This window comes from Eublepharis macularius, chromosome 7, assembly GCF_028583425.1.
Source record: "Eublepharis macularius isolate TG4126 chromosome 7, MPM_Emac_v1.0, whole genome shotgun sequence".
NCBI lineage: Eukaryota > Metazoa > Chordata > Lepidosauria > Squamata > Eublepharidae > Eublepharis > Eublepharis macularius.
In genome coordinates this window covers 135,609,878-135,637,563 of record NC_072796.1, presented here as the reverse complement: position 1 = coordinate 135,637,563, position 27,686 = coordinate 135,609,878, and the positions used below count along the sequence as shown (strand labels likewise).

The 27,686-nt window shown below is 46.6% G+C and overlaps 1 protein-coding gene across 1 annotated transcript in view; it reads left to right on the top strand.

The window, feature by feature from the left end:
• The first annotated feature begins 13,440 nt into the window (after nucleotides 1-13,440).
• The window catches only part of KCNK9 (potassium two pore domain channel subfamily K member 9), a 98,492-nt gene continuing 84,246 nt past the window's right edge, over nucleotides 13,441-27,686 (top strand). The window contains exon 1 of the mRNA XM_054985724.1: nucleotides 13,441-14,056. Coding sequence (XP_054841699.1) covers nucleotides 13,441-14,056 — 616 coding nt within the window. The remainder of the gene's footprint in view (nucleotides 14,057-27,686) is intronic.

Sequence of the window (27,686 nt, the reverse complement as noted above, 5' to 3'; positions counted from 1 at the left end):
AACCACTTTCGCCGCAGTTCCCCTTTGTTCTGTTCCCTGGCTTCTCGGCAGCGGGGTTGTGAACGCATGTATTAAGTGGCGCATTAATTGTATGGACACCCGGGAACTTCAGACTGCTTATATAAATGGGGGGGGGGGGACTTATGCTGGAAATCTCTTTAAATTTCTAGCGAGATCTTGAAAAGCGAAGCAAACTTGATGTTGAGAGAAGATGCACGCACAGAGGGGTTTTTTGTAGGGTTCAGCCACTAGCGAGACATCTTCTTACTAACCAAGGCCAATGAAAGATTGGCATAGGGATGGTTGAGGGGGCGGCTGGTGGGGAGGCACAGCCATGAGTGTGATGATGTCATTTCCGGGGAAAGCTCCAAAGTGATAGGGGCAACATTGCTGCTTCCAGGTATTTCCCAGAAGTGATGTCACACTGCTTGTAACCAGGGGTCATTTAGTAGAAAAAGAGCTGCAGGAACTCATTAGCATAACTCATTAGCACAACTCATTATCATATGCCACACCCCTTGCCATCACCGGAAGTGTTTCGTTAGCATAACTGATTTGCATATGCCACACCCCCTGACATCACCTATCCTGGCTGTTTTGGACCCAATCCTGGCCATTCAGGGCCGAAATTGGGCCCAAAATGACAAAAAGGGGCTGAAAATGGCTGAAAAGGGGCCCCAAATGGTCAGAATTGGGCTGCTGCTGAGTGGGAGAGTGATCCACCACCCGTCAGAGGCCCGATCCTGGCCGTTTTGGGACCAATCCTGGTTGTTTTAGGCCCGATCCTGGACATTTGGGGCCAAATCCAGGCCAAAATGGGCCCAAAATGGCCAAAAATCAGGTGGGCAGGGCCACCTGACATGTGACCTCTTTAGAGAACTACTGGAACTGTGTTCCTGCACATTCCCCCTCAAAATGAGCCCTGCTTGTAACACCCAAGAGTTTTTAAAATGTATCCCCCACCACTGCTCATAATGGTAGCAGGCAATGGGAGTTCGGGGCGGGGGATCTTCTGCTCTAACTAGGGGGTTGGCAGGCCAAATGGGCAAGCTCTAAGCATTATTTGCCATTCCATCAACTATTCAGGATACACAAGCCTGGCAGCTGAGAGGCAGTGTTGTGTAGTGGTTAGTGTCAGACGAGGGTCAGGGGAACCCAAGTCTGGATGCCACTCTGCCACAGAAGCTTGCCTGGTGACCTTTGGGCCAGTCACACATTTTTAGCCTAACCTACCTCACAGGGCAGTTGTGAGGATAAAACAGAGGAGAGGAGAATGATGTAAGCTGCTTTGGGTCTCCATTGGGGAGAAAGGTGGGGTATAAATGAAGTAAATAAATAAATGGTCCCAGTGAGCTACACAATCGCTGTAGGAACGTTTGATTACATGGACCCCATTCGAAGAGTCTTGTTACTCGAGACATCTGACACGTGAAGAACACATGTCGGGAGATGCAATGGTAGCAGGGAAGGGTAGTTTAAAAAGACAGAGCTGGTGGCAAAGCAAAAGCTTTGCTGTATGCTGGAGCTGTGTGAAGGGGCTGTGAAATGCCAGAAGGGAAACTTCAGCCCATTGTAACCTCTCCAGGTCCAAGCTCGGCTCTGGAAGGCAGCTCCAGCCCATTTCCATTCCTCGCTGCCCTCTGGTTGCCATCCCACCCAGTTTTAGACTGGAGAGGTGAAATTGACAAGAGACTTCCGGGAGGGGAAGATGAAATCGACAAACCCTCTGAGGAGCGACCTCCCTAGGCTCCATCTTTTTAAACTACTCTTCCCCGCTAACGTTGTGTCTCCCTACACTTGAAGAACACGTGTCGAGGCAACTCGTGTAGAGAGACTCTAAGGCCCAATGCCATCAGCACCTCAGTTATTTGCATGATAATTGCCACTCTTTCGCGGAAAAATAATTTTGATTCTTCTGGATGCGTAGTCTCTATAGTCCAATATCTCCCTCAAAGCTGCCATGGACCTTATTCCTGATGATACTACAGCGGGCTTTCATCGTGCACTCTGCCACTTAGTTCTCACACACCGTTCCTTCAGCCTGGCACCACAATGTGCAAACATTTTCATGACTGTGGGAGAGCAATGCTTCCTCATCTCCCACACATTAATGCCTCTCCTGAGCTTAAATCATGGATGATGTTTTCATCTTCTGGACTCTTGACAAAGAGTGATGGTGATGGAGAGTGCCCTCAAGTCATAGTTGACTTATGGCAACCCCTGGCGAAATTTTCATGGCAAGAGACTCTCAGAGGTGGTTTGCCATTACCTGGCTTTGCAACCCTGGTCTTCGTTGGAGGTCTCCCATCCAATTACTAACCAAGGCTGATCCTGCTTAGCTTCTGAGATCTGACGAGATCAGGCTCACCTGGGCTATCCAGGTCAGGGCATATATCTTAGTTCATCTATAGTTTTACAATTGAATGTAATGATCATGCGTCACCTTCCACTTTCCTAGATTAGACTGTAGCAGCCCTTATAGCCCAGACTAGCCCAATCTCATCTCGACACTAAGCAGGGTTAGTACTTGGATGGGAGACCCCTCCCAAGGGAGACTGCGGCTGCTATGCAGAGGAAAGCAATGGCCAAACTACCTCTTGCATGAAAACCCTATAGTCCTGGATCCAGAGGAGTTAGCCGTGTTAGTCTGTAGTAGCAAAATCAAAAAGAGTCCAGTAGCACCTTTAAGACTAACCAATTTTATTGTAGCATAAGCTTTCGAGAATCACAGTTCTCTTCGTCAGATGCATGGAGGGCCAAAAGAAACTGGTCAGATATAGAGGAGGAGAGGGGAGGGCGGAGTAGATGCAAACAGCTCCTTCTGATATGGAGATATAGTCCTGGGTTCAACATGAGTCAGTTGCAACATAACGACACACTTTACCGTTATACTTATAATGTTTCCCTTTACACTTTCCTAGATTTGATCTGCCTATATAGGAATCCTACTTAGCCCATGTACCAATGTACCTCAGCCACTATGAGTGAACCGAAACCCTGTTAATTGCATGCTTGTCTCTCTCCTCTCCAACTTTCAGTTCTTTGCAGCTTTTAGTATAAATATATCTGTCTAATGGACAAATATTTTGTACATCTGGGGAAGTGAGCTCTGACTCATGAAAACCTATGATGCAATAAATGTCACGAAGTATTCCGAGTGCCACTGAACTCCGGCTTTACTTGAGCATCACAGGACTCTCTTGTGTTTCTGCAAGAGTCTTTCTTCTCAGTTGGAAGGATGCAGCCTGGGAGCAGAGACCGTTTCAGAGATGGGAAGGGAGGGTGAACGTGTTGGGGGCGAGGCTATTGTGCCTCTGCATTGGGAGTGATGGAAAAATCCAAACACACCTAATGCAGAGATGTGGCAGAACTGCCTGTACCCATCAGAAGGAAGCTTTTCAAGGCAGCTAACCATTTGAAAACTGACAAAGCTGACTGGCGAGCTGTATGAAGCCGAGGCTGTTTTAGAGGACCTGTTGTGCTATTTTTTTTTTAAATCTTTCACACTTTACTATTTTGAGTGGTCTGTTGTTTGATATAATACTGTGGATTGATATTTGATGGTTTGTTATGGATGGAAGGTAAGCCACGAGTCTCTGAAGGTGAGAAAGACAAAGTGAAAAGCATATACATGCACACACACAGTTGCACACACACACACACACACACACACACACACGCACAGAGTTACATACACATAGAGTGAAATCCTAAACAGAGTTATTCCAGTCTAAACTCATTGATTTCAGTGACAATCCAGCTGCTCCAACGTGATATATGCCACCATGTGCCAACAATGTCCATCTGCTCTGTACATTGGACAAACCAGCCAACCTCTGCGCAAAAGAATAAATGGACACAAATCTGACATTAGAAATGGCAACGTCGAGAAACCAGTGGGAGAACACTTCAATCTACCAGGACGTTCCATCAAGAACTTAAAGGTCACCATAGTTCAACAGAAACCTTTCAAAAACAAAATCCAACGGGAAGCTGCTGAATTGGAATTCATATGCAAATTTGACTCAGTCAGACTTGGATTGAATGGAGACTATGAATGGTTATCTCATTACCAGAAGTAGCTGATTTCATTATCAGAAGCAAACTGATCCCATTAGCAGAAGCTACTGATTGCATCTACTCCCCCCTCCCCTCCCCACCTATATATGTCTGACCAGTTTCTTCATACCCTCCATGCATCTGATGAAGAGAACTGTGGTTCTTGAAAGCTTATGCTACTGTAAAATTGGTTAGTCTTAAAGGTGCTACTGGACTCTTTTCTATTTTACTGACAATATGGATGGATATAGCTACAAATGTGGAATAATATAAAGGCTACTGCAGTGAATTGTCTACCAGCCAATAATCTCTGTGGTTGGCTTTTGATTTAATTTCTCAAGGCACAGAGTTTGGGAACTCTGTCCTAGAAAGAGTTTGCAGTGTAAAGGATCAGTGCTTTTCAATTCCTTGACCTCCAAGCAATCCCACCAAACTGAGATTATGGCATATATTGTCGAAGGCTTTCACGGCCAGAGAACGTTAGTTGTTGTAGATTTTCCGGGCTGTAGCACGGCCATACAGCCCAGAAAATCTACAACAACTAACTGAGATTATAGCAATTGGACAGAAAAATGATAACTGCTTATAGTTTTTTTTTTCAACGCCCATAATCCTTTATAAAACAAGTCTGATGAAATGTGGGATCAGCTTCTATTAGAGCAAACACTGAGTAATGTATAAAACACTCTGATTCAGTAAGCTGTTGGCCTGTTGCTGAATTTGGCTAATGCGTTAATGCCATGATGTGCCCACTGACACAAACTGATGTATGTTAAGTCCTTGTGAGTTGCTCTGATGACCTCTGCCCAAGAACAAAAGGTAAAAAAGTTTGAATGAATGAAAGATGAGTGAATGAAAACAGTTCTGCACATGCTCAGAAATTCCATGCCCTCCAGCAGGGGTTGAGTCCCGTGGCACCTTAGAGACCATCAAGATCTTCAGGGGATATACTTTTGAGAGTCAGAGCTCCTTTCTTTAGAAGATGGATTTAAATCCTGCTGTTCTACTGCAGACCAACATGGCTACCCACCTAAATCTATGCCTTATGCTATATCTCAGGGGTGGCCAAACTTGCTTAATGTAAGAGCCACATAGAATAAACATCAGATGTTTCAGAGCCGCAAGACATGATGCATTGAAGTGACTTCAGAGGAAGAGGCAAGTTTGGGGGAGTGTCTTGAAAGTGGCATTACAGGAAGAGGTGGGGTTTTGGTGCAGTATGCTGGAAGTGACATAATCAAAAGGGGTGGAGCTTGGGATGAGCCATCACCTGATCTTTGACAAAAGTGATATCACATCCCTGATAGGCTTCACCCCCAAAGTCCCCAGGGATTTTCTGAGCTGGATCTGGCAACCCCAACATTTTTATTGAAACTATGAAAGACATGGAAAGAAAGAAGGAAAGAAGGGAAGGGAGGGAGGGAAATAAACTAAACTAAACTAAACTGTACAGCCATGGCGATACTCAGAGACCTCTGGGAGCCACACAATATGTCTAGAAGAGCTGCATGTGGCTCTCGAGCCACAATTTGGCCACCCCTGCTATATCTTAAGGCTGCCCTTTAGAATTGAGGACTGGTCCATAATCAGCTTTGGCCATTTTCCGACATGGTCCCAATCAGTTTTTGCAGCCACATGGTTTGGAACTCAAATGGAAGTCCTGTATCAACTTGAATCAATATTTGCCTGCAAACTGATTCTCCTCGGCTTCCTAATCACATTGACAAGTGAGCACAAGTAGGTGGCTTAGCTCAGAGGTGCATTTGATGGTGTGCAAACTCACACTCAGGCAAACGTCCTAATTCTTTTGTTCTCCCCTATCCAGCTAGCCAGATTTTCCCTTAGTTCAGTTCGTGAGCCTATAACATCCATCAGAGTAGGAGATAGGTTCCTTTGAGATCTAGGACACAGGATTTTTGTTTGATGGAAAATTAAATATGCAGAAAGATATCAGGACAGAGACTTAAGACGTCATAAATAAAACTTGGGCTTCCTTCAAAGAACAGGGAAATGAAGCAAAGATGCCTTTCAGAATTATCTTTCCATGATATTGCAAAAGCACACCCATCTCTTGTTCAAGTTATGTAGTGGTTTGCTGCCAGTCCTTTGATCCACAGGTAAGAAAGCTTATAACAGCGGCTGTTTTTTTACCTTGGGCTATCTTGCCAATATGTGTATTCTCGTTTCCGCCAACTCCAAATGCCCAAATTCAGGCCTCCTGGATTTCTGGTCTGGGGTCAGCTGAGGATATATAGAACTAAGCTCATTTGGTAACTTTATGCTACATTTTTATGCAGTGTTGTTCTTTGAGTACTGGCCTGACATGTTCCCTATAACCTGTGATAGATCGAGATGGGTAGCCATGTTAGTCTGTCTGTAGCAGTAGAAAAGAGCAAGAATCCAGTAGCACCTATAAGACTAAAAAAATTGGTACTAGGGTATGAGCTTTCTTCAGTCACAGCTCACTTCTAGCTGTATCTGAAGAAGTGAGCTGTGGCTCACAAACGCTCATAGCCCACCAAAAATTTTGTTAGTCTTGTAGGTGCTACTGGTGTCTGGCTCTTGTCTACTGCTATAACCTGCGAGGGTCAGTAATCTCTGAACCTAGGCAGGATGCAGTAGTGGTTAGAGTATCAAGGATCTTGGAGACTCACGATCAGAACCCCCCTCCCATGGTAACTCACTGGGCGACCAGTTACTCTCCGTTAGCCTAACCTACCTCACAAGAATGTTGTGAGAACAAAACAGGGGAGAGGACAAAGATGTAAGCTGTTTTGGATCCACAGCGGGGAGAAAAGTGTAGTGTAAATATCTAAATAAAATAAATGAATCTTTCGACACTGGGATCCTGCCTTTGCTCGCACATAGTTCTCCTTTCCCTGTTTTACTCTATGTGGTTGGTTAGGCTGAGAGGGAAAGAGAGAGAGTGGGGATCGAGAAAGAGACTGGGCCTCATTCACCCAGCAAGCCTCATATTAGAGTATATATTGTCGAAGGCTTTCACGGCCGGAGAATGATGGTCGTTGTGGATTTTCCGAGCTGTATAGCCGTGGTCTTGGCATTGTAGTTCCTGACGTTTCACAGGCAGCTGTGACTGGCATCCTCAGAGGTGTAGCACCAAAAGACAGAGATCTCTCAGAGTCACAGTGTGGAAAAGATGTTGGCAGGTCATTTGTATCTACTCAGGAAGGTGGGTTTGGGCTGAGTCATCCTGTAAGAGTTTCCCAGGGTGTGGAATGCTAATGGAGGGAGGCTTGACTGTATCCTGAGGAGGTTCTTTTGCTACACCTCTGAAGATGCCAGTCACAGCTGCTGGCGAAACATCAGGAACTACAATGCCAAGACCACGGCTGTACAGCCCGGAAAACCCACAACTACTCATATTAGAGTGTTTGCCTTCAGAAGTTGCTTTCAGACTGTGGGCCCATCAAGATTAGGATTCTCTACTCCAGTTGGCAGTGGCTCCTCAGGATCTCCGGTCAAGGTCTTCCGCACCACCTACTCTCTGATCCCGGGTTAAATCTGGAGATTTAACCTGAAAGCAGATGTTCTCCCACTGAACCTGGCTCTCTCAGATCCTAGTCACAATCAAAGAGGGATGGTCTCAAACAAGCCACACAAACAAGGGGACTGAGAAGTCCGGAGAGACCCCAATACAATATAACACCTTTTGATAATAAAAGTGCAAGTGCAATTGAGCATCAACTCTCATATTTTTTGACAATTTATCCCTACTTCTCTGTTTAATTGGACAATGCCAACAATGTACTTAAACCAATGCTTAGTAAATACGTATTGTTTCATCAAGTAAGAATCACAGTTCATTAAGTTGAACACAAAGGCCCTTTTCACACTACATGCCTGCTTCCAGAACACCGCGAAATGCAGCGCAAAAACCGTGGAAGACAGTGTCTTCTCACGAGAGTTTTGTGCGACGTCGCGCAAAACTCGTGTGACATCGTGCAAAACTCTCGTGAGAAGACACTATCTTCCATGGTTTTTGCGCTGCATTTCGCGATGTTCTGGAAGCAGGCATGTAGTGTGCAAAGGGCCCATGTCTATCCAGATTCATAAGGTGCAATTCACAAGGTAAGTATCCGTGTTCAAATTTGTAATCAAGTGGCGATTAAGCGTCGTTTCTTCTTCCTTGCAGGCAGAGACTGGTCGAAGAAAACGACAGGGAAAAAACTCCGGGAGTTGGACAATGGGGAGAAAATCTCCCGGGCATTTGGCAACAGGTGCGCTAGCCCTTGTTACATCCCGTTTCGCACTGCTTTGTCAAGCCAATCATTCGCTGCTCATTCATTATCAGGCAATTCCTAACAAGCGTTGGTAAGTTTCATCATAGTTACATTCTCTCAGATGCTAGTCTGACACTTGTAACCACTGTACCACACTGACTTTCCAAGGGCAGCCCCCAAAGAAGCCCCCACATGTAGTAGACTGGGACCAGTATACCTGAGGGACCGTCTCTTCCCATATACTCCCCGGAGGGTGCTGTGATCAGCCAGTAAGCACCTACTGGTGGTCCCTTGCCCCAGGGAGGCTCGATTGGCCTCAACCAGGGCCAGGGCCTTTTTGGTCCTGGCCCCGACCTGGTGGAACTCTCTGTCTGAGGACACCTGGGCCCGTCAAGATCTTGTCTCCTTCAAGCGGGCCTGTAAGACGGAGATGTTCCGCCAGGCATATGGTTGAGGTCATCAGGGTTTCCACCAAATGAGCCTCTCTCCCGGTCTCCTCTATGTCTGTAGGGGGTATTGACCATCTACCCCCCCATATATGAGCGACTACACATGGTTAAGCCACACCTCCACCTACATCAGATGTTATATGGTTTTTATACGGTGAGCAGCTGTTTTATTAGAAAGTTGTGTTAATTTATTGTGATTTTATCTTGTATATTTTATCTTCTGTTGTAACCCGCCCTGAGCCCGCTTGTGAGGAAGGCAGGGTATAAATATAATAAATAAATACAATAAATAATAATAATAATAGTGCATTGCATGGATGAGCACAGAGCAAATGCAGAAGAATCTCAGGGAGGCCTAGAAATGCTGTTGTCAGATGACCCTCGTTACAGCCTTTGGAATGTCTTTACTTAATTGGTTGATTCAGCTTACAGCTGCTAGCAGGGTGCTCTTTCGTTAGCCTCCCAAGGGTCGTACCTGCATCAGGTGTTGCTAACTGTTAGGCCTGCCAAGCAAAACACAGCAGGCTACATTAGTATAAAAGATGCATGGAAAAAGACGTTGAGAGCTTCATTTAAGCTAGTCTGACTGGGTGATGGAAGAGTGCTATGGGGATAAGGCCCTGGGATACATTTGTTGCTGTCCAAAGCTCCCAGCAACAGAAGGGCTGTATGGTACTGCCTCTATAATTGCTTTGTCTTGGGCTGATTCCGCACACGTTGGATAATGCACTTTTAATGCACTTTATCAATTGTTTGAGGTGGATTTTTTGTTCCGCACACAAAAAAAATCTGTTCCAAATGATCTATAAAGAAGATTGGAAGCGCATTATCCAACATGTGCGGAATCACTCTTGGATGCTTTTGTTTAAACCGCCTTTGTACCTGACAATACCTTGCCTCTGCAAGCTTATTGCCCTTCCAAATTTCTAAAATAACTCTCTGCCAGAACTGAGTTTGCAAGCTTTTGAGGGTTACATTCATACATGTTAGGCAGACACTGAATTCATTTTAAATATGTGGCTTTAAAAAAAATGTAAAGCAGCCACATTTGGAAAACATTCCGTGGTAATGTTTTGCATGCGGAAGGTCCCAGGTTCAAATCCCAGAACCTCCAGTTAAAGGATATAGCAGTAGGTGATGAAAGACCTCCACCTTAGACCCTGGAGAACTGCGGCCAGTCTGAGCAGACGGTATTGTCTTCGGTGGACTGATGGTCTGATTTAGTACAAGGTAACTTCATGTGTGCATAGCACACAGTTGTGCACCGAAATGTTAGCAGGTGAAGATTTGCTCCATAACTTTCCTATCTGAAGGGGTAGGAAAAGTTTCACCCACTGATGCGGAGTATCAGGGTGCTACTAAAAGTAAAGGACCTGGGGGTGGGGAGGCAGCAACTTCACAGTTCAGCAGCTACATGAAAGGAAAGAAACCTTTCCCATGCCTGGATCTGAGTCCAGCAACACCTTGGAGGCCAACAAGATTTTCAGAATATACTAGGTGAGCCTGTTCAGATCTCAGAAGCTAAGCGGAGCTGGCCTTGGTTAGTAATTGGATGGGAGACCTCCAACAAAGATCAGGGTAGCAGAGGCAGGCAATGGCAAACCACCTCTGATAGTCTCTTGCCATGAAAACCCCGCCAGGGGTCGTCATACGCCAGCTATGACTTGAGGGCACTCTCCACCACCCCTAAGCTTTCTAGAGAGCTGCTGTAGCACAGTGGTTAAGTGGTTTGGCTGTTAATCAGCACTCTACTGGTTCAAATCCCACTCCTGCCATGAGCTCAGTAGATGGCCTTGGGCAAGCCACTCCTCTCAGTCCCAGCTGTATTGTGGGGATAATTATAACACTAACTTATTCACCACTCTGGGTGAGGCACTAGTCTGTCTAGAAGAGCAGTAGATAAGTGCAGTTATTATTAAGGCTCATTTTGAGGGGGAACGCGCAGGAACGCAGTTCTGGTAGTTCCCCAAAGAGGTCACATGTCAGGTGGCCTCGCCCTCCTGACTCGGCCATTTGGGCCTGTTTCGGCCTGCACTGGGGCCGAAACCGCCCAGATTGGGCCTCTGACAGGAGGTGGATCTCTCTCCCTCTCAGCAGCAGCCCAATCCTGACCATTTTGGGCCCCTTTTGGGCCATTTTCAGCCCCCTTTTGCCATTTTGGGCCCAATTTTGGCCCTGAATGGCCAGGACTTGGTCCAAAACAGCCAGGATAGGTGATGTCAGGGGGTGTGGCACACTTCTGGCACACACTTCTGGTAATGTCAAGGGGTGTGGCATATACTAATGAGTTATGCTAATGAGTTCTTCCAGCTCTTTGTCTAGGAAATGGCCCCTGGTTATTATCATTATTAGAGTCAGAGCTCCTGTCTGTTCTTTATGTCTGAAGAAGGGAGCTTTGACTCTCACAAGCTTCTACCCTGAAAATCCGGTTGGTCTCTAAGGTGCCACTGGACTCCAGCCCTGCAGTTCTACTGGAGACCATCAGGGCTACCTCACTGAAACTTTCACACTTCTTTTGGCCACTGAAGGGCATCTGAGTTCGGCATGGGAGCTGAGGAAGGAGAAATACACGCTCCCCCGAACTCAGCCCCGTAACTGCCATACGTGGGGATGGCGGAGAAGGCTGCTGGGTTTTGCCTGCTTGGGTGCCCGCGTGGCTCCCAGCGACGGCCCTCCCTTCCTACAATTAAAAGCGGCTGCTTGTTCTATTTTTTAAAAAAAGGGCAGAAGGGGCGTGGCCGCAGCTGGGGGCGGGGCCAGAGGCTGGGAGAATGAGCGAGTGAGAGCGTGGAAGACCAGGAGCGCGGCTGGGGAGACAGCGGCAGACGAGTCCGGCTTTTTCCAGACAAGGTGGGTGGATCGGATGAGACGGAGAGGGCTTTTCTCTCGCCCGCCGTCTCTCCTCCCCGGAGCAGTGCGCGGCTGCGAGGAACTGCACGCTCCAATGGCCCCCGGGGAGGCTTGCTTTGAAATAATTTTCAAAAGCCTCTTCAAACTCTTGCCCGGCAGATCCCGATCGCAAGTGGTCTCCTGGTTGCTCGGGGGAAGGTGTGTGTGTGTGTGTGTGTGAGAAAGCAGAATTGGGAGGAGGGGGGATGATTTATACCTCTCCTCCGGGTGGTCGTCGAGAGGCGGAGGGGCAGCTCGGGCGTTGAGGCTTCTTGCATCAAATCCAAAACGCCCCGGGGTGGGAGAGAAAGAATCTCGCTCGAATTCCCTGGCAGCCCAGCCCAATGCAAGGACCGTTCATTCGGTTCTCTCTCTGCGTGTGTGCAAAGCCAAGGCAGGACACCCCCCCCCCCCAGCTCTCCTGCCTGCTTCCTAATCGTGACTGGTGTTTCTTCTCCTCTGTGCAGCAGGAATGCTCAAAAGAGACCCTCCTCTGAATAGCTCCAGCTTGGGGAGACGAACGCGTCCATGCCCGGGGGCCTGCCGAAAGAGCGACGCGGGGGGCGAGCCGATGCTTTCCAGACGGCCCAGAGAACGAGCTGGTGATTTCGTGCTTCCCTGGGAGACGCCTCCCCCGTCCCTTCTCCTCCCCCCCGCATCTTCAGCCAGCTCGTTCCCCTTCCCGGTTTATTTTTGCTGAAATCCCAAAGCATTAAAACTGCAGAAGCGAGGCTGGCGCACGCCTGTGTCTCCGCGGAACGCCCCAGCCTGCCTTTACTCCGGCGAGGAGGAGAAAACGCGGAGGCAATACAGAAAGTCTGACTATGGCAGCCCAAACTCGCGGGTTGGCTTCGGAGGCAGCCCCTTTCCTACCGGATCGGACTTCCAGCCGGTTCTTTTGAGCAGGTCTGAACAGGAGACCGGATCGGATCTTCTCGCCCCGTTACTTTCTCCTCCCCAAAGCGATTTTGTAGAAGTAAAGCAGAGTTGTTTTAATAGGGAAGAAACAAAAGTTAGCAAGCAATCGATCCCGAAGACAGCCGGGTGGCTTCCTTCTCTTCCAGCTCTCTTTCCCGCTCCTACAAGGGTGTAGCGCCGGATCCAAGACTGCTCCCCCCACCTCCCAATCTTGCCTCCTTGGAATGGTTTGGCTCTGCCTAAACGGCGTAGTTGGGAGCTTGGCTCTGAGAAACTCAGCGGGGAAGTCGCCTGCCAAAGAGGAGCCCCTTTGAGGAGGGGGAAATTTGGCCTCTCCTCTTTTGGGGAGGGGGTGGGAGCCATTGCAAGGCGGCCAGTTTCCTTCCCGCTTTCTGGAAGTCCTCCTTCTATCTCCTCCCTTCCAGAGAAACAGGCAGCGCCCCGAATAGTCTTGGAACGTGGCTGATGCCGTGCGGGGATCCCCCGCGTGCACATCCGGACTGGCCGCAGCTGCAGAAGAGACTCCCGGCCCTTTGGGCGAGACCCCGCGCTCTGCATGGCGTGGAAGGGGTGTGCCGCTCCGCTGCCTGTCTGATGGGACCCCCGCATCCTTTCCCCCCCTCCCGGGGCTTGAGAAGTACTGATTAATCATAGCGACCGTAAGAATCACAACTCAAAAGGAGAGGGAGAAAGGGGGCGAAAGGAGATTTTCTTTCCCGCCCTGCTTTGGACAGGTGGCAGGGAGTTGGGGGGTAGGCTGAGAAAGTTGGGGTGGGTGGGTGGGGGTGGGATCGGCTCCGTGCCTTGGGGCCCCCTGGAAGGTTTGAGGCTCACGTCCCTTCGACTGCCGGGCAGATTCTGGCTTCCTGGAGGAGGTGCCGTTGATGGCCCTGCGCGCCGGGGCAGGCTGGTTCGGGCAGGTTTGGCGCAGAGTTTGCCGGCTGCGCGCTCCTTGGTCCCGACGGTCCAGCAGCCTCTTGTGCCTGTCTGCCTCGCAGGAGCCCGAACAGGTTGGCGGAGAGCAGCTGCCGCAGGCGCGGAATCAGCACCAAGGACAGCAGCCGCCCCGAAGGAATCAGCACCGAGGACAGCAGCCGTCACTTCTCAGCCTCCCCTCGCAGCTCGCCCCGGTTGGCGGCTGTTTCTGCTGCACCCTGTCGGGTCCCCAGGCGGCCAGGGGGGGACATGGTCCCCTCCGTGGGCCCTTGCTGGAGGCCATGAAGAGGCAGAACGTGCGGACCTTGTCCCTGATCGTCTGCACGTTCACCTACCTGCTGGTGGGGGCTGCCGTCTTCGATGCCCTGGAGTCCGACTACGAGATGCGGGAGGAGGAGCAGCTGAAAGCCGAGGAGACCCGGCTCAAGGGGAAGTACAACATCACCCACGAGGACTACCAACAGCTGGAGCTGATCATCATGCAATCGGAACCCCACCGGGCCGGGGTCCAGTGGAAATTTGCAGGGTCTTTCTACTTCGCCATCACCGTCATCACCACCATCGGTGAGTCCCTGAGAAGCTGTGGGATACCCGGGAGGGGGGACTTAGTGGGTTGGTTCTCACAGTTGGGATTCTGGGGGAGTCCATGGAAACTCTCCTAAAAGTACCAAAGAACGGTTGTCTCAGTGTGCGATGGGTTGTACCCAAAAGTTGGGAGCTGGAAGAGAAAAATGAGTTGGTTCCATATATGCCTGACTCTGAGAGTTTGGCAACTGTGGAATCTCAAGGGCTGCATAGGGGAACGCATGTATTGAAGGATTCAAAAAATTGCAGAGCCATTGGGTTGCCAAGGGGCAAAATGAGACCACCCACACACCCCTTTCCTCCTCTAGCTTGTAACTGTCAGTGCCTGTTTGTTGAACTTTGAGTCTCTCTCTCTCTGTCTTGATTAAACTTTTAAAGAATTGGGTGCATTATTGAAAGGAGTGGAAATCACTGCTGGTGACTGGAGAGTTTTTAAAGAGCTATCAAGAGTCACAGGTAGCCCCCTTCGGAGACAGTAAAGTGATGTAATAGCATAGAAATTCTTACAAGTGACAGGCTTATGGCTTTGATCCCATGCCAGAGTCTTTGGCTTGGAAGGTGCTTATGCAAACTGTATTGGAAAGAAAACGTTGATCATGAATCAATTTTAAAAATTGGATTTCTTCATTTCATACTTGAAAAGGGGGAAGCGTTCCGAGAAGTTTTGTTTTAACCCCGCACTTCTCTTGTTATGGATGTGAACAGGTCCTTGCTTGTGTTTCTTTCTTCTTGGCTCAGAATCGTCACATCTTTGGAAGGGAAAGTAAGCAGTCCAGTATAATCATTAGTGAATGTTGCTGCCACTCTGCAGCAACATAATGCTTCAAAATACTCCGGAGATGACAGTTTTGTTGACAATGCCAAAACGGTGCTTTTGCAAAGATGTATTTGGCTCCCGGCAAAATTGCCGAAGTCTCCAGTGAAAGTTTTGCTCCCTTGAATAAATGTGGATATTGAATGATAGGCTGATGAATTCAGCATGTCACCCACTTAATCCCAAAGAGCCGTAGTAGATAACAATAGGCAGGTAACTTCAGAAAAAGATATTTCTAGACACTAAACTGTATCTGGCATTATTGGACAGATCTCTTCTTCATTGGCTTCTTTGTCATTTGTTAGTTTGCGTATGTTTTATTTTCTCAAGACGTGCCACTTGGAAATGTTGGTGGAGCTCCAAGAATGTCAGTACAATGTGGTAGTTGGTTAACAGTGCGTCGACTTACTGAGCAGGATGTGAAAGACCAGAATAATGTTATTAATCCAGACAGACATTATCTTTTGACCGCTGGGTCTTGTTACCTATGATGGGACCATTAGCCACATGAAGACCACTTTTCAGCAGTACTTCCACACTCCTTTCCTTTGAGCTGTCAGAAACGGGTGCTTACTTACATGTAGAATCGCCTTACCTGGGGCAGTGTGCTAGTTTGCTTGAGAGGTGATTTGTTGCTTGCACAAGGTTGTGTTAACTAAGCTGCTTTCCTTGTATCTTCTAGACTTCCTCTCCATATCTTCCCAGTTGTCTCATTGTCTCATTTATTCCATTGGGTTGTCTTAGCACGTCAGGCTCAAAATCAACGGAACTTCAAGCAGTGTTCATCTGTGACTGGATTGTGTCCAAAGTGTTTCCATTGCTTCATTTGTCAAACGACAGGTGCCGAGCACGAAAGCAGCCTTGAAGCTATTGTGGAGGTGCAGAAATCAGCTGTGGCTAATAAATTGTGAGAGAAAGAGACTCTGTACATGCTCAGAAGCATTAGCCTGTAAGTGAAGGCTAAAGGAAGTTCTCCTGAGTGCAGCTGGAGCTTTGGTTTATACAACCACTGTTGCTGAATACTTGGTCTGGCATCTGACGAAGAGAACTGTGATTCTCGAAAGCTTATGCTACAATAAAATTGGTTAGTCTTAAAGGTGCTACTGGACTCTTTTTGATTTTGCTACTACAGACTAACATGGCTAACTCCTCTCGGTCTGGCAGTCAGTTTTGTTGAACTTTAGCACAAGTTAGGGAGGGCCAAAAATGGCACGGCCGCATTTGGCTTAAGCAGGCCCCAGATCTGTCCTCTAGCACCTCCAATTAAAGGAATCTCAAGTAACAGAGATTCTTGCAGAGTAGGAACAGGGAAGGACCAATAAACAGATTCAGAATAAAGCACCTTCAGGCATTCAGATTAAGCGTTTATAGATGAGTTGCCAGAATCCGTCTCTGACTGAGTGATTTATTGGCTCAATGTTTAGAATAATTTATACCCCAAGACTCCCCCACTGCACACTATCAGGCTATTTAATATTATAAGAATTTTTCCTGGTGTCTTTGTTCCAAGGCAACAATGCTAGACTTTTGGAAGAAATACTCAAAAAAGTTTCTAAAGATACTCTACAGTGATGTGTTGCTTCTTTTGAATTGTTTGTAATTATAGCTTTTTAAAAAATTAAACTTAAAGCTGCTGCTCACTCCCTTTCTTTTCTCTCTAAAACCAGCCAGGTAGAATTCGGTGTGTGTTTGTGTGAGAAATGATACTTTGCACATTAAAACACCAACTGGTCTAGGTACGATAGTTTTAGTGGGATGAGTTTGCAGACGTAATTGCAAATGTGCATTTTTTAGTGAACTGTCAAGGAAGACCGCATTGGTTGGTGAACTGCAAATACTCACTCAACATTCCTTCCTTTTCAGTGATTAGGAAGCAAAAAAAAATAGCACCCCCCAGCTTATTGAGGACTGCCAGAGTGGTGAGAAGGAAGGAATGTTGAGTGAGTATTTGGGTGAACCTTGAGTCCAATCTATTCAGCCGTGAAGCTTGCATGATTGACTTTCAGCCCCTTGACTTTCTCCTAGCCTCACCTACCTCACAGGGTTGTTGTGATGATAAAGTGGAGGAGGGGAAGCCCCGGTTCAGTACCTTGAGTTCCTTGGAGGAAATGCAGCATATAGTATTAACAAAGTGTGATAGGTTCAGAATTTTTGCCACTGAAGACAACTGTTTAGGTTTTGCTGATTCCCGTGTGGGTGTTTAAAACATTCCGGGGGTATCAGCATGTTTGTAATTACAGCTTTTTAGAACATTTCCAAATTCTACCTGCATTTTGTATTCTGTCCTATATTACATCGGGTACTTAATTTTTTATATATATAATTTGGTGTTTTCTTGTGTAAACAAAAAGGGAGCACAAATTCCTATTCTACAGAGTCAGCATGGTATAGTGGTTAGAGCGTCAGTCTTGGGAAGATCCAGGTTCGAATCACCCATTCTGCTGTGGAGCTTGCTGGTCGACCTCGGACAAGTCACTCTCTCTTAGCCTAACCTCACTTTGCAGGATTGTAGTTTTACGAATAAAATGGAGGAGGGGAGAATATTGTTGTAACCTACTTAGAGTCCTCACAGGAGGGCGGTAAAGTGGGGTATAAATAAATTTAAACAAAAAACAAAACTTGGCAGTGGGTCAGTGGAAAGAGTGAGGAAGAGAGGTCAGAGACGAAGCTTAAAAAGATCAGTGTGAATGGATACCGTTCCGCACGCTTTGACTTTGTTGAGGCTGGCCTTGAAGGCCGATAAGTTTACCAAGAGTTTTATGAAAATATAGTTTTGAGGAGGGATTGGATGGGTGAAAAAGTGATGGAGCACTAGAGAGGTACTGTACAGGGTGCTTTGATTAAAACCCTTATTTTGTGGCCCATGAAGAAACGGGAATTTTCGTATATTGCGCAGTTAATGAGCCCAGGTTTACTGCAAAGTGTTCCTTTGAAAAGTATCCTGAGTCAATTTCATCTTTCTAATGTGTGTGGCCATCTGGTATGCATTATTGGCTAGCTCACCCATTAGATTTTCAGTTGGAAAAGTGTAGTGAGTGAAGAGGTACTCATTCATTGAGTGGGGATTTAAATCTTGGTCACCCACCACGGTGCAGTGGCTAGAGTGTCAGACTAAGACAAGAGAAAATCTGGGACCAGACCCCTAATTGGTCATGAAGCTCACTGGATGCGTTTAGATCAAGGTGGGTAGCCGTGTTTGTCTGTAGCAGAAGAAAAGAGCAAGAGTCCAGTAGCACCTAGAAGACTAACAAAATTTGTGGTTGGGTATGAGCTTTCATGAGTTACTGCTTACTTCTTCAGATACTGCCACACTGAAGAAGTGAGCTGGACTCATGAAAGCTACCACAAATTTTGTTAGTCTTATAGGTGTTACTGAACTCTTGCTCTTTTCTACTGGATGAGTTTAGACCAGTTTCCCTTTCTCTGTCTGACTACCACACAAAGATTTGTGATGATGCGATGACGGCGAGGAGAATAATTTACTCCTTTGTTGGGGCCTTTATTGGAAAAGAGATGGGATAAAAACACAATAGGCAATTAACAGTATAATCCTATGCAGAGGTAGGGTAGGATTGCACAGTATTAACACCAGTTTACGGACTAGGGAGATGAGGCCAGGGAGGGAACTATATCTAACTATCAAACTCTTGAATCCAACTACCCTGATGCCTTCCTAACAGAGCAGTGTGGGGAAACTGGCAGAGAGGTTGCGGAATCCTCCCCTCCCCACAGATGGGGCTGCATTGCTAACACAGTTCTGGGATCCTGCTTAGGAATGAAAGAAGGTTGAGAGCCAGTTTGGTGTAGTGGGTAAGAGTGGTGGCACTCTAATCTGGAGAACCGGGTTTGATCCCCATTCCCTCGCCTCAAGCCAGCTGGGTGACCTTGGGTCAGTCACAGCTTCTAGGAGCTCTCTCAGCCCCACCTACCTCACAGGGGGATTGTTATGGGGATAATAATAACATACTTTGTAAACTGCTCTGAGTGGGTGTTAAGTTGTCCTGAAGGATGCTGTATAAATTGAACGTTGTTGTTGTCGTTATTCATTTGAACTACAGCATAAAAGCAGCAGACAGGGTAAGAATTAAATATTGCTTATCCCTCTTAGTGCTTTCCCCTTCCAGATCGGCCCATCTCAAATCCACTTCCTGGTAAAGAGGTGACAGCTGATTCTCAGCCATGGCTCTTTGTTGCACATCAAGTCAGTCCGAGCATACCTGGGAGTTCCGTTGCCTCTACCTGTCCTGTGTGTTACCCATTTTGACACATTGTTCTATGGTTCGGGTGCAATAATCTTTGCTATGGAGGTTGGGCTTCAGTCTGGCCAATAGACCAGTAGAGACAATTGTTAGATAAATTCTTGCTGATAGAACAGATTGCTAACACAGTTCTGGGATCTCTTAATCTTAGATCACTCACTCAGCAGCAGCTGTGTTCTGGATAACTCGGGAGAGGGTGACTTATAGGGCGACTCCATCTTTATCGGTTTACAAGCAAGGGAAAATGGATACTGCTGTAGCACAGTGGTTCAGCTGGGAATCAGCACTCTCTTGGTTCGAATCCTGCTACTACCATGAGCTCAGTAGGTGGCCTTGGGCAAGCCACTTCTCTCAGCCCCAGCTGTATTGTGGGGATAATAATAACACTAACTTGTTCACCACTCTGGGTGGGGCACTAATCTGTCTTGAAGAGCGGGATAGAAGTGCAGTTATTATTATTATTATTGCTTCCCCCTTTGACTGTTACTTTGCCAGGTCAGTATCTAAGTTATGGTGCTGAACTGGACAGCTCCTCAGATGTTGTCCACTGTGTTTGAAGGTTTTTCTTCCTTTTTTTACGTTGAACTGCAACAAGAAAGGCCACTGCTAATTATTTCCATTGTCATCACACACGAAGAAAGGCCTGATGATAATGCAGATTAAGTGGGGAAGAAACATCAAAAGGCTTCCAAGCTTAATTGCAGTAATAATACTTGGCCAACTTGGAACGTTTAGCATGACTGAGCCCATTCTTTTCTTCATTATTAAGCAAGGATCGAGAGATTTCTGGTAGAGAAAGGAAGGGAGAGGTATGGTTAATTTGTCGCTTTTGGCGCTCAAGACAGCTCTAGCACAGGCCTGAAATATTTATTCCACAAGTAGAGGACTTTTTCTCCAACTCCGAATTGCAAGTTGTTCTAATTCAAATGTACTGTGTAAAGAAGTTTGTGTGGGCTAGCTTCCAAAACTTTCTTATCATCATATAGACAATAAATCATATACTACTGGCAGTACAGAAGTGACTTCTCATGAAATTTTCATTATTTGGTGGTTCAAAATAGTTTTCAAGTGATGAAAGGGAGTTGCTTTTTAAGTTTATTCTACTTTGTTTTCTTTTTATGCTCCATCTTCTGACCATTACGCAGCATCCCACTGTTTCTCTCTGTTCCCAACCAATGCTGGGTTCTGTCCAGCCCACCGCCCACCTGCCTTCATCTAGTTTATTCTTTCCCACTTCTTAGAGTGAATCTTCCATAAGAATTGCTCTTCTAGATTAGACCAAATTCCATCAACTTCACTTTTCTGTTTCCAGCAGTGAGATGCTCACGAGCATGAAGATGCTGCATTTCCCAGACATCTGGAGTCTGAGGTATGTTGCCTCTGTACATGGAAGGTCCATTTAACTTTCACAGTTGTTGAGAAGGATAAATCCCTCTTATATTCCCTTTTCTATGCTTAGTGATTTCCTTAAGCCCTCTTCTCAAGGTTTTCCCCCCCATAATTTTTAATTCCTCATAGGGTTTGACGGAAGAGACTTTATGCCACACTGGGCTGGTTTCTATGGGACAGCCCAGGTGAGCCTGATCTTGTCAGATCTCAGAAGCTAAGCAGAGTTGGCCTTGGTTAGTAATTGGATGGGAGACCTCCAACAAAGACCAGAGTTGCAGAGGCAGGCAATGGCAAACCACCTCTGTTAGTCTCTTGCGATGAAATCCCCACTAGGGGTCGCCATAGGGAGGGCACTCTCCACCACCACCAGAGATGCATAGTGCCTGCACAGCCAAACTCATGCAGTGTTGCTCCAGTGTGGCAGTTCATCTGGGCAAAGATATCAAGGTCTCCAAGTTGAAGGTGGACACAAAACAAGTTCTTCTCAGTTCCTCATTTTGCAGCTCCCAGTTCCTTATCCGGTTCAGAGATGGGATGCACAGAGTTCAGACCCCAAACAACCTTTGAAATAGCTCAGATCCAACATGCAGACAAGTGGGATCCATCTTTAGGAGCTACTGGCTAGAAAGACAGTGTGGTGCAGTGGTGAGTGGATCATCTTGCACCTTGCTTACTTCATCAGGTTGTTATGAGAATAAAATGGAAGAGAGAATGATCTTTGCAGCTCTGAGTTCCTTGGAGAAACGGTGGGATCAAGATGTACTATTTTTGCACTGATTTATTAAAAACCTTTCTTTGCCTCTTTTCCACCCAATTTATGGCCCCAAGGTTATGAACAATCACAACATAAAAACAAGCACAAAAATGCAAATGAATATGTATAAAACATTGAAAAGCATTTACATTTGAAACAACTTAATAGAAAATAAAGACATATAGACACAGTCACATAAACAGGAAGGAGGACCATTGCAAGTTAGTGAGGAAATGCTACACAAAACAGAGAAGTCTTTGCCTGCTGGTAGAAGGCAACGATTAAAGGAAGATAGATGAATCCCCCTGGAGAGGGAGTCCCACAACTTTGGTGCCATCATTGAGAGGGCCCTTTTTTGGAAGGCCACCCGTCTAGTCTCAAATGGTGGGGGCACCTGAAGTAGAGGCTATTAATATGATCCGAGTGATTGGGCAGGTTTCTATGGGATAGCCCAGGTGAGCCTGAACTTGTCAAATCTCAGAAGCTAAGCAGGGTCTACCTTGGTAAGTAATTGGAAGGGAGACCTCCAACAAAGACCAGGGTTGTAGAGGCAGGCAGTGGCAAACCACCTCTGTTAGTCTCTTGCCACGACAACCCCACCATGGGTTGCCATAAGCCTGCCAGCTATGAGTTGAGGGTACTCTCCACCACCATATGGGAGTATGCTGTCTACTAAATGGATAGATAGTAGGTATGGATATATGTGGATAGCCGCCACACTTCATGCAATGTAAATAAGCTGTTATTTTGATATTCAGAAATCAAGTGGCCATGCGTACTCTCTCTCCATATGGAGATGCCAGGTTTCAGTCCTCTGAGTGTGCATTGCCTGGCAGCATTTCCCCATTTGAGGTCATTGATTGAGGGGTTTTATAAGTGTGGACTGGCCCAAGTGCATATTGATGCACCTTTTTGTCATGGCGTATGACACTGCAACCACAAAATACAGACTTTTTTTAAATAACAAGTGCCACAGTGTCTTAGGCCATGAAAGCCAATGTGGTGTAGTGGCTAGAGTGGCAAACTCGAAGCAAAAACAGCTGACGTAGAGCCTTGATTCCTAACCCCACCCCCTGGGAAAAAAGCATGCGTCTGTGCATGTGCGGCCAGTGCCCACCCTGTATGCACAGTATGTGCCGAAACTCATACAAATGAAAAAAACCCCCAAACCCCCAAACAGATTAGATCTGAGCTGTCACCGCTCTGGTTGGAACAAGCCACTAATGTAACTGAATTTTTCCTGAACCCCCGGGAACTGAAACTGAAATGGAAATGTTCTCGGTGCACAACCCTACTCGTAATATTTGGTCTTCTGTTTGGGGGAATTGAAAATATTTTGGGGAGAACAGAACAGAGGAATCCATTTATAGCTGCGAGTAAGCTGTTTTAGTTATAGGTTTGATGGGGGGGGGGTTTGTCTGAAGTGAGCAAGTGACACTATCGAAATGTATTCCTTCCTACCATGGATATCACTCGATCATTTCTCGGGCTTTTAGAAGTGATAGCCATACTTGATTTAACACCACAGAACTCTAGGAAACACTGAATATTTCTGGAGGTCTCTGTACGGAATGCAAAGACAAGAGAGTATTTTTTTCTCTTGCTCAAAATTAAACCAGTGCTGGCAATTCCCCCTAATCAGTTAAGGGGTACTAGAAAAGGCAAGAAACAGCCCCGTCTTTGGCATCTACTGCAGAAGTTAAACTTAGACAGGGTGCTAAAAAGCATTTGTCTCTGAGAATGCCATGCAAATATTTACGTCTTGTTATATGGCACTTTAAAGATATAAGAAAAGCCCTCCAGGATCAGACAGCCTTGTTTGCCGCAGTTTTCGTCTCACGGACTTCCTCAGGGGCAACCACAGATCACCATACAAGTCTTCAATTCTTTCTTTGAACCCAAAGGGTGACGCTGACATGAGAATCTTGTTTGCCGCAGTGGCTGTCGAGATTGTTCCCACGAAAAAGGCAGAAGGCAATTGTTCTTTTTCTTTCTCGCTGCTGTTCAGATCTATGCTGCCACTGAACATGGAGGTTCCATTTAGCCCTCCCCTCATCACTTTTTACGGGTGTGTCCTCTTTGTATTTGCCTTATCCCCTTTAAAATCCACCCTGTACTGCTAGTCCTTTGGGTCCACCTCTTACCGGCAACTCTCCAGTGTCTCAATCTGATTATTGTAAGAACAATAACATTACGGACTCTCCCCTCCGAGTGTTAATGGTTAAATCAGGATTTTTAATCTGTGTTAGTGACTGTGTGTGTAGCAAAGGGGGTTGATATTTATTCTGGATTAAATCAGGGGCTCGTGCATCCTGCAGATCTCCCAGTTTTGGCTGCACATTCTGACAAGCAAATGGACATTTCCAAAAGGTTATATAGCACCCCGGGAGACAGGAATCCACGAACAGAGATCTTATATCTCATAATTAGAGCTTGAAGCAATCAAAGAGGAGAACATTGTAAAGGTTTAGAACTTTGGAATTTATATACAGACAGAGCGATGCCCTGCTATTTCCTGAACACTGGAAAACCCACTCAGGTTCCCTCTAGCTTTTAACCATTTGTGACAAATTGTCATTTCTGGTTTCAAGTTTGTCTTGCAGCACTGAGTCCCGTTCCTTGTGCACTTTAGCCCTATCCCTGTAACTGGGTGCATCGGTGATGTTGGTGGCTGGTAAACTTAAGCTAAGAGAATGCCCTTCATGATCATGGCCATCAGGGAGTCCAGATAACATGCTTAATCTGGGCTCATTTTGAGGAGGAACATGCAGGGATGCAGTTCCGGTAGTTCTCCAAAAAGGTTACATGTCAGGTGGCCCCACCCACCTGATTTTTGGTCATTTGGGGCCTGTTTTGGCCTGGATTGGGGCCAAAATGGCCCAATTCGGGCCCCAAATGGCCAGGATCAGGCCCAAAACAGCCAGGATTGGTCCTGAAACGGCCAGGATCGGGCCTCTGATGGGCGGTGGATCACTCTCCCGCTCAGCAGTGGCCCAATACTGACCATTTTTGGGCCCCTTTTGGACCATTTTCAGCCCCTTTTTGCCTTTTGGGCCAAATTTCGGCCCTGAACGGCCAGGATTGGGTCCAAAACAGCCGGGATAGGTGATGTCGGGGGTGAGGCATATGCAAATCAGTTATGCTAATGAATTATGCTAATGAGTTCCCACAGCTCTTTTTCTACAAAATGACCTCTGCGCTTAATTCTTTCTGTCATAGGATTTTCTCCTTCCTTTAATATCTTTATCTGAGGCCCTGCCCCAATTACCCCCACCCACAGCGATTCAGTTACGCAGACTTTTCTGTAGTGGCACCCTGATTGTGGAATATCCTTCCCAGAATCACTTGCTTAATGCTGTCTTGGTCGGCTTTTGGACTTTCACAGGGCCATCAAGGGCTATCAGATACTCTGGGCACAAATTGCTCTGGGGACCTGAGAAACAAAGCAGACCAATGGCTTCAGTTTGCTCTCATGAAAGAGCAAAGGAACCAGCCGGTACGATGCCTTTTGGCTTGGACTGATAGCTTAACTCTTAGGGTTTAGCAACAGCTAGAACACATGACCTCATAAAGTGCCTTATATTGAATCAGATGGTTGCGCCGTCAAGGTCAGAATTGTCTACTCTGATTGACAGCCGCGCTTAAGAGTCTCATGCAGAGGTCTTTCACATCACCTCTTACCTGGTCTTTTTACTTGGAAATGGTGAGGATTGAACTTGGGACCTTCTGTGTGCCAAACTCTACCCCTGAGCCACAGCTCCTCGTAGAAGCCTCTCTAGGAACCCACTCACTTCAAGTCTTTCCTTGGCTTAAAAACATAGCAAGTGCTCTCCTGCAGCAGCGAACGCTCGCTAGGGTTTCCAGTTACGCAAATAATGAAAGTGAGAACATCTGAATTTCTAGACAGGCTTTTTCCTGCTCTGCTCTTTAAGGATTGATCCTGGAAGGGAGATACTCAGGTGCCACTTTAGGCTCAGGGGCCTCTACTCCTCCCAGTATCTGAAGAAGGAAACTCTTACTCTTGAAAGCTTGTGTTGTGTGTTATGTGCCGTCAAGTCGTTTCCGACCTATGGCGACCTTATGAATGAAAGATCTCCAAAACGTTCTATCTCTAACAGACCTACTCAGATCCTGCAAACTGGAGGACGTGGCTTCTTTTATTGAGTCAAGCCACCTTGAAAGCTTACCCTCTGAAAATCTTGTTGGTCTCTAAGATGCAATTTGACTTAAATCCTGCAGGATTACTCTGAGTTCGAATAATATGAGGGCAAAACTAGATGACACGGATATAACATCAGGGAACTAATGTTCCCAACCAGGGGTCATTTTGTAGAAAAAGAGCTGGAGGAACTCATTAGCATAACTCATTAGCATAACTCATGCCACACCTCTTGCCATCACCGGAAGTGTGTCATTAGTATAACTGATTTGCATATGCCACACCCCCTGACATCACATATCCTGGCTGTTTTGGACCCAATCCTGGCCATTCAGGGCCCAAATTGGGCCCTAAATGGCAAAAAGGGGCTGAAAATGGATGAAAAGGGGCCCAAAATGGTCAGGACTGGGCCGCTGTTGAGCGAGAGAGTGATCCACCACCCATCAGAGGCCCAATCCAGGCTGTTTTGGACCCAATCCAGGCCGAAACGGGCCCAAAATTTCCGAGAGTCAGGTGGGCGGGGCAGCCTGACATGTGACCTCTTTGGGGAACTGCCAGAACTGTATTCCTGTGCATTCCCCCTCGAAATGAACCCTGGTCTCAACTATGCTGGGGTCCAATTAAGCTTGGAAGTGTGGCAGGGAAGAAGGGAATGCCTTTGCTATCCCTTCCGTGCTTTTTTTCCTGAGTCAAAACAGCTATGGGGGAGATCTTACTTGTCCCACTGTGGGAATGCATGTGCATATGGAGCTCCACAGCAGAGCAACTGGGGAGTCCTGGAAGCCATTTTGGATCCTGAAAATAGTGTGTGGGGGGGAGCTGAGGCCCCTCTTCTTCCCACCCTGATGTGTTTGGGAAGGTTAGTCCCCCAACATAATGCTTGTTGCAAATCAGATCAGAGAACACTGATTTGACTTAAGCAAATGTATCATTGGTGTGGTTGAGAGCCAGTGAATTGTCCCCTTCCTGTTTGCCACATCCCATGTTCTGCTGGCAGCCACCCTTGTCTGTGCCACAGCTCTGTACATGATTTTAAAGATATTTATTATAGTCTGAGTTGATCATGGCACTAGTTGTTTTATATTGGTTTTATGTTTTTTAGATGTGTATATGCAGGGCTTTTTTCTGGGAAAAGAGGTGGTGGAACTCAGTGATGGAACTCAGGACTGCACAATGATGTCACTTTGGGTGAGCTGGAACAAGGGGGGAGTTTTTTAAAGTTTAAATCGCCCTTGGCAAAAATGGTCACATGGTCGGTGGCCCTGCCCCCTGATCTCCAGACAGAGGGGAGTTTAGATTGTCCTCCGCGCCGCTGAAGCGGCACGGAGGGCAATCTAAACTCCCCTCTGTCTGGAGATCAGGGGGAGGAGCTACTGGCCATGTGACCATTTTCAAGAGGTGCCAGAACTCCGTTCCATCACATTCCCGCTGAAAAAAAGCCCTGTGTATATGGTTTTAATTGTATAATATATGTTGTTAGCTGCCCTGAGCCCATTTGTGGGGAGGGCGGGGTATGAATTTGATAAAGTAAAATAAATGAATAATCTACTAAGAGAAGGAGCAAAGTTTCTATTCCCTTTCTCTGCTCTGTGCATCATTTTGTAGACTCTAATGGCATGGTACATCCGGATCACATCAGATCTCCGAAGCTAAGTGTAGTTGGTGCTTGGATGTGAGACCATCAAAGAAGAGTGGGGTTGTTTGAAGCGGAAGTCTTTGGCAATAGTTTGCCGTAGGTCAGTTGCGACTTGATGCTGCTCACATACGTAGGCCCTGTTCTAATGATAGTTACAACAGATTTTTGCAGCAGTTTTCACCATATGGAAGCTGTGATGTGCAACGATACTTGTCCTTAGTGTTTCGAAGTCCCAAGGCACAGGCTCGCACTGAATTCTTGCTACGTCTTTTGAAAGCTGTTCCTGATTTGGAAACTTTCCCTTTGCAGAGAGGCAAAAAGGACTCCCCAAACTGCTCAAAGTTGCTTTTGATGATATCTTTCTGCACCCCAGTGCTGTAGCCAAGCAGTGAAGTTAGATTTGGCTTCTTGGAAGTCTAGTTAGTTCCTCTGGATGTTATCAGATCCGCATAGTCAGGTAACAAACTAGTTCCTTTGCAAAAAGCCTCCATTCCATCATTGCCTTGGGGGAAGCACACCGAAAGGCAGCCGAAAATCCTTTCCTTTCTACTGATCCAATCAAGTGAGAACTGCAAACATGCCCTGAACAAAAGAGTTG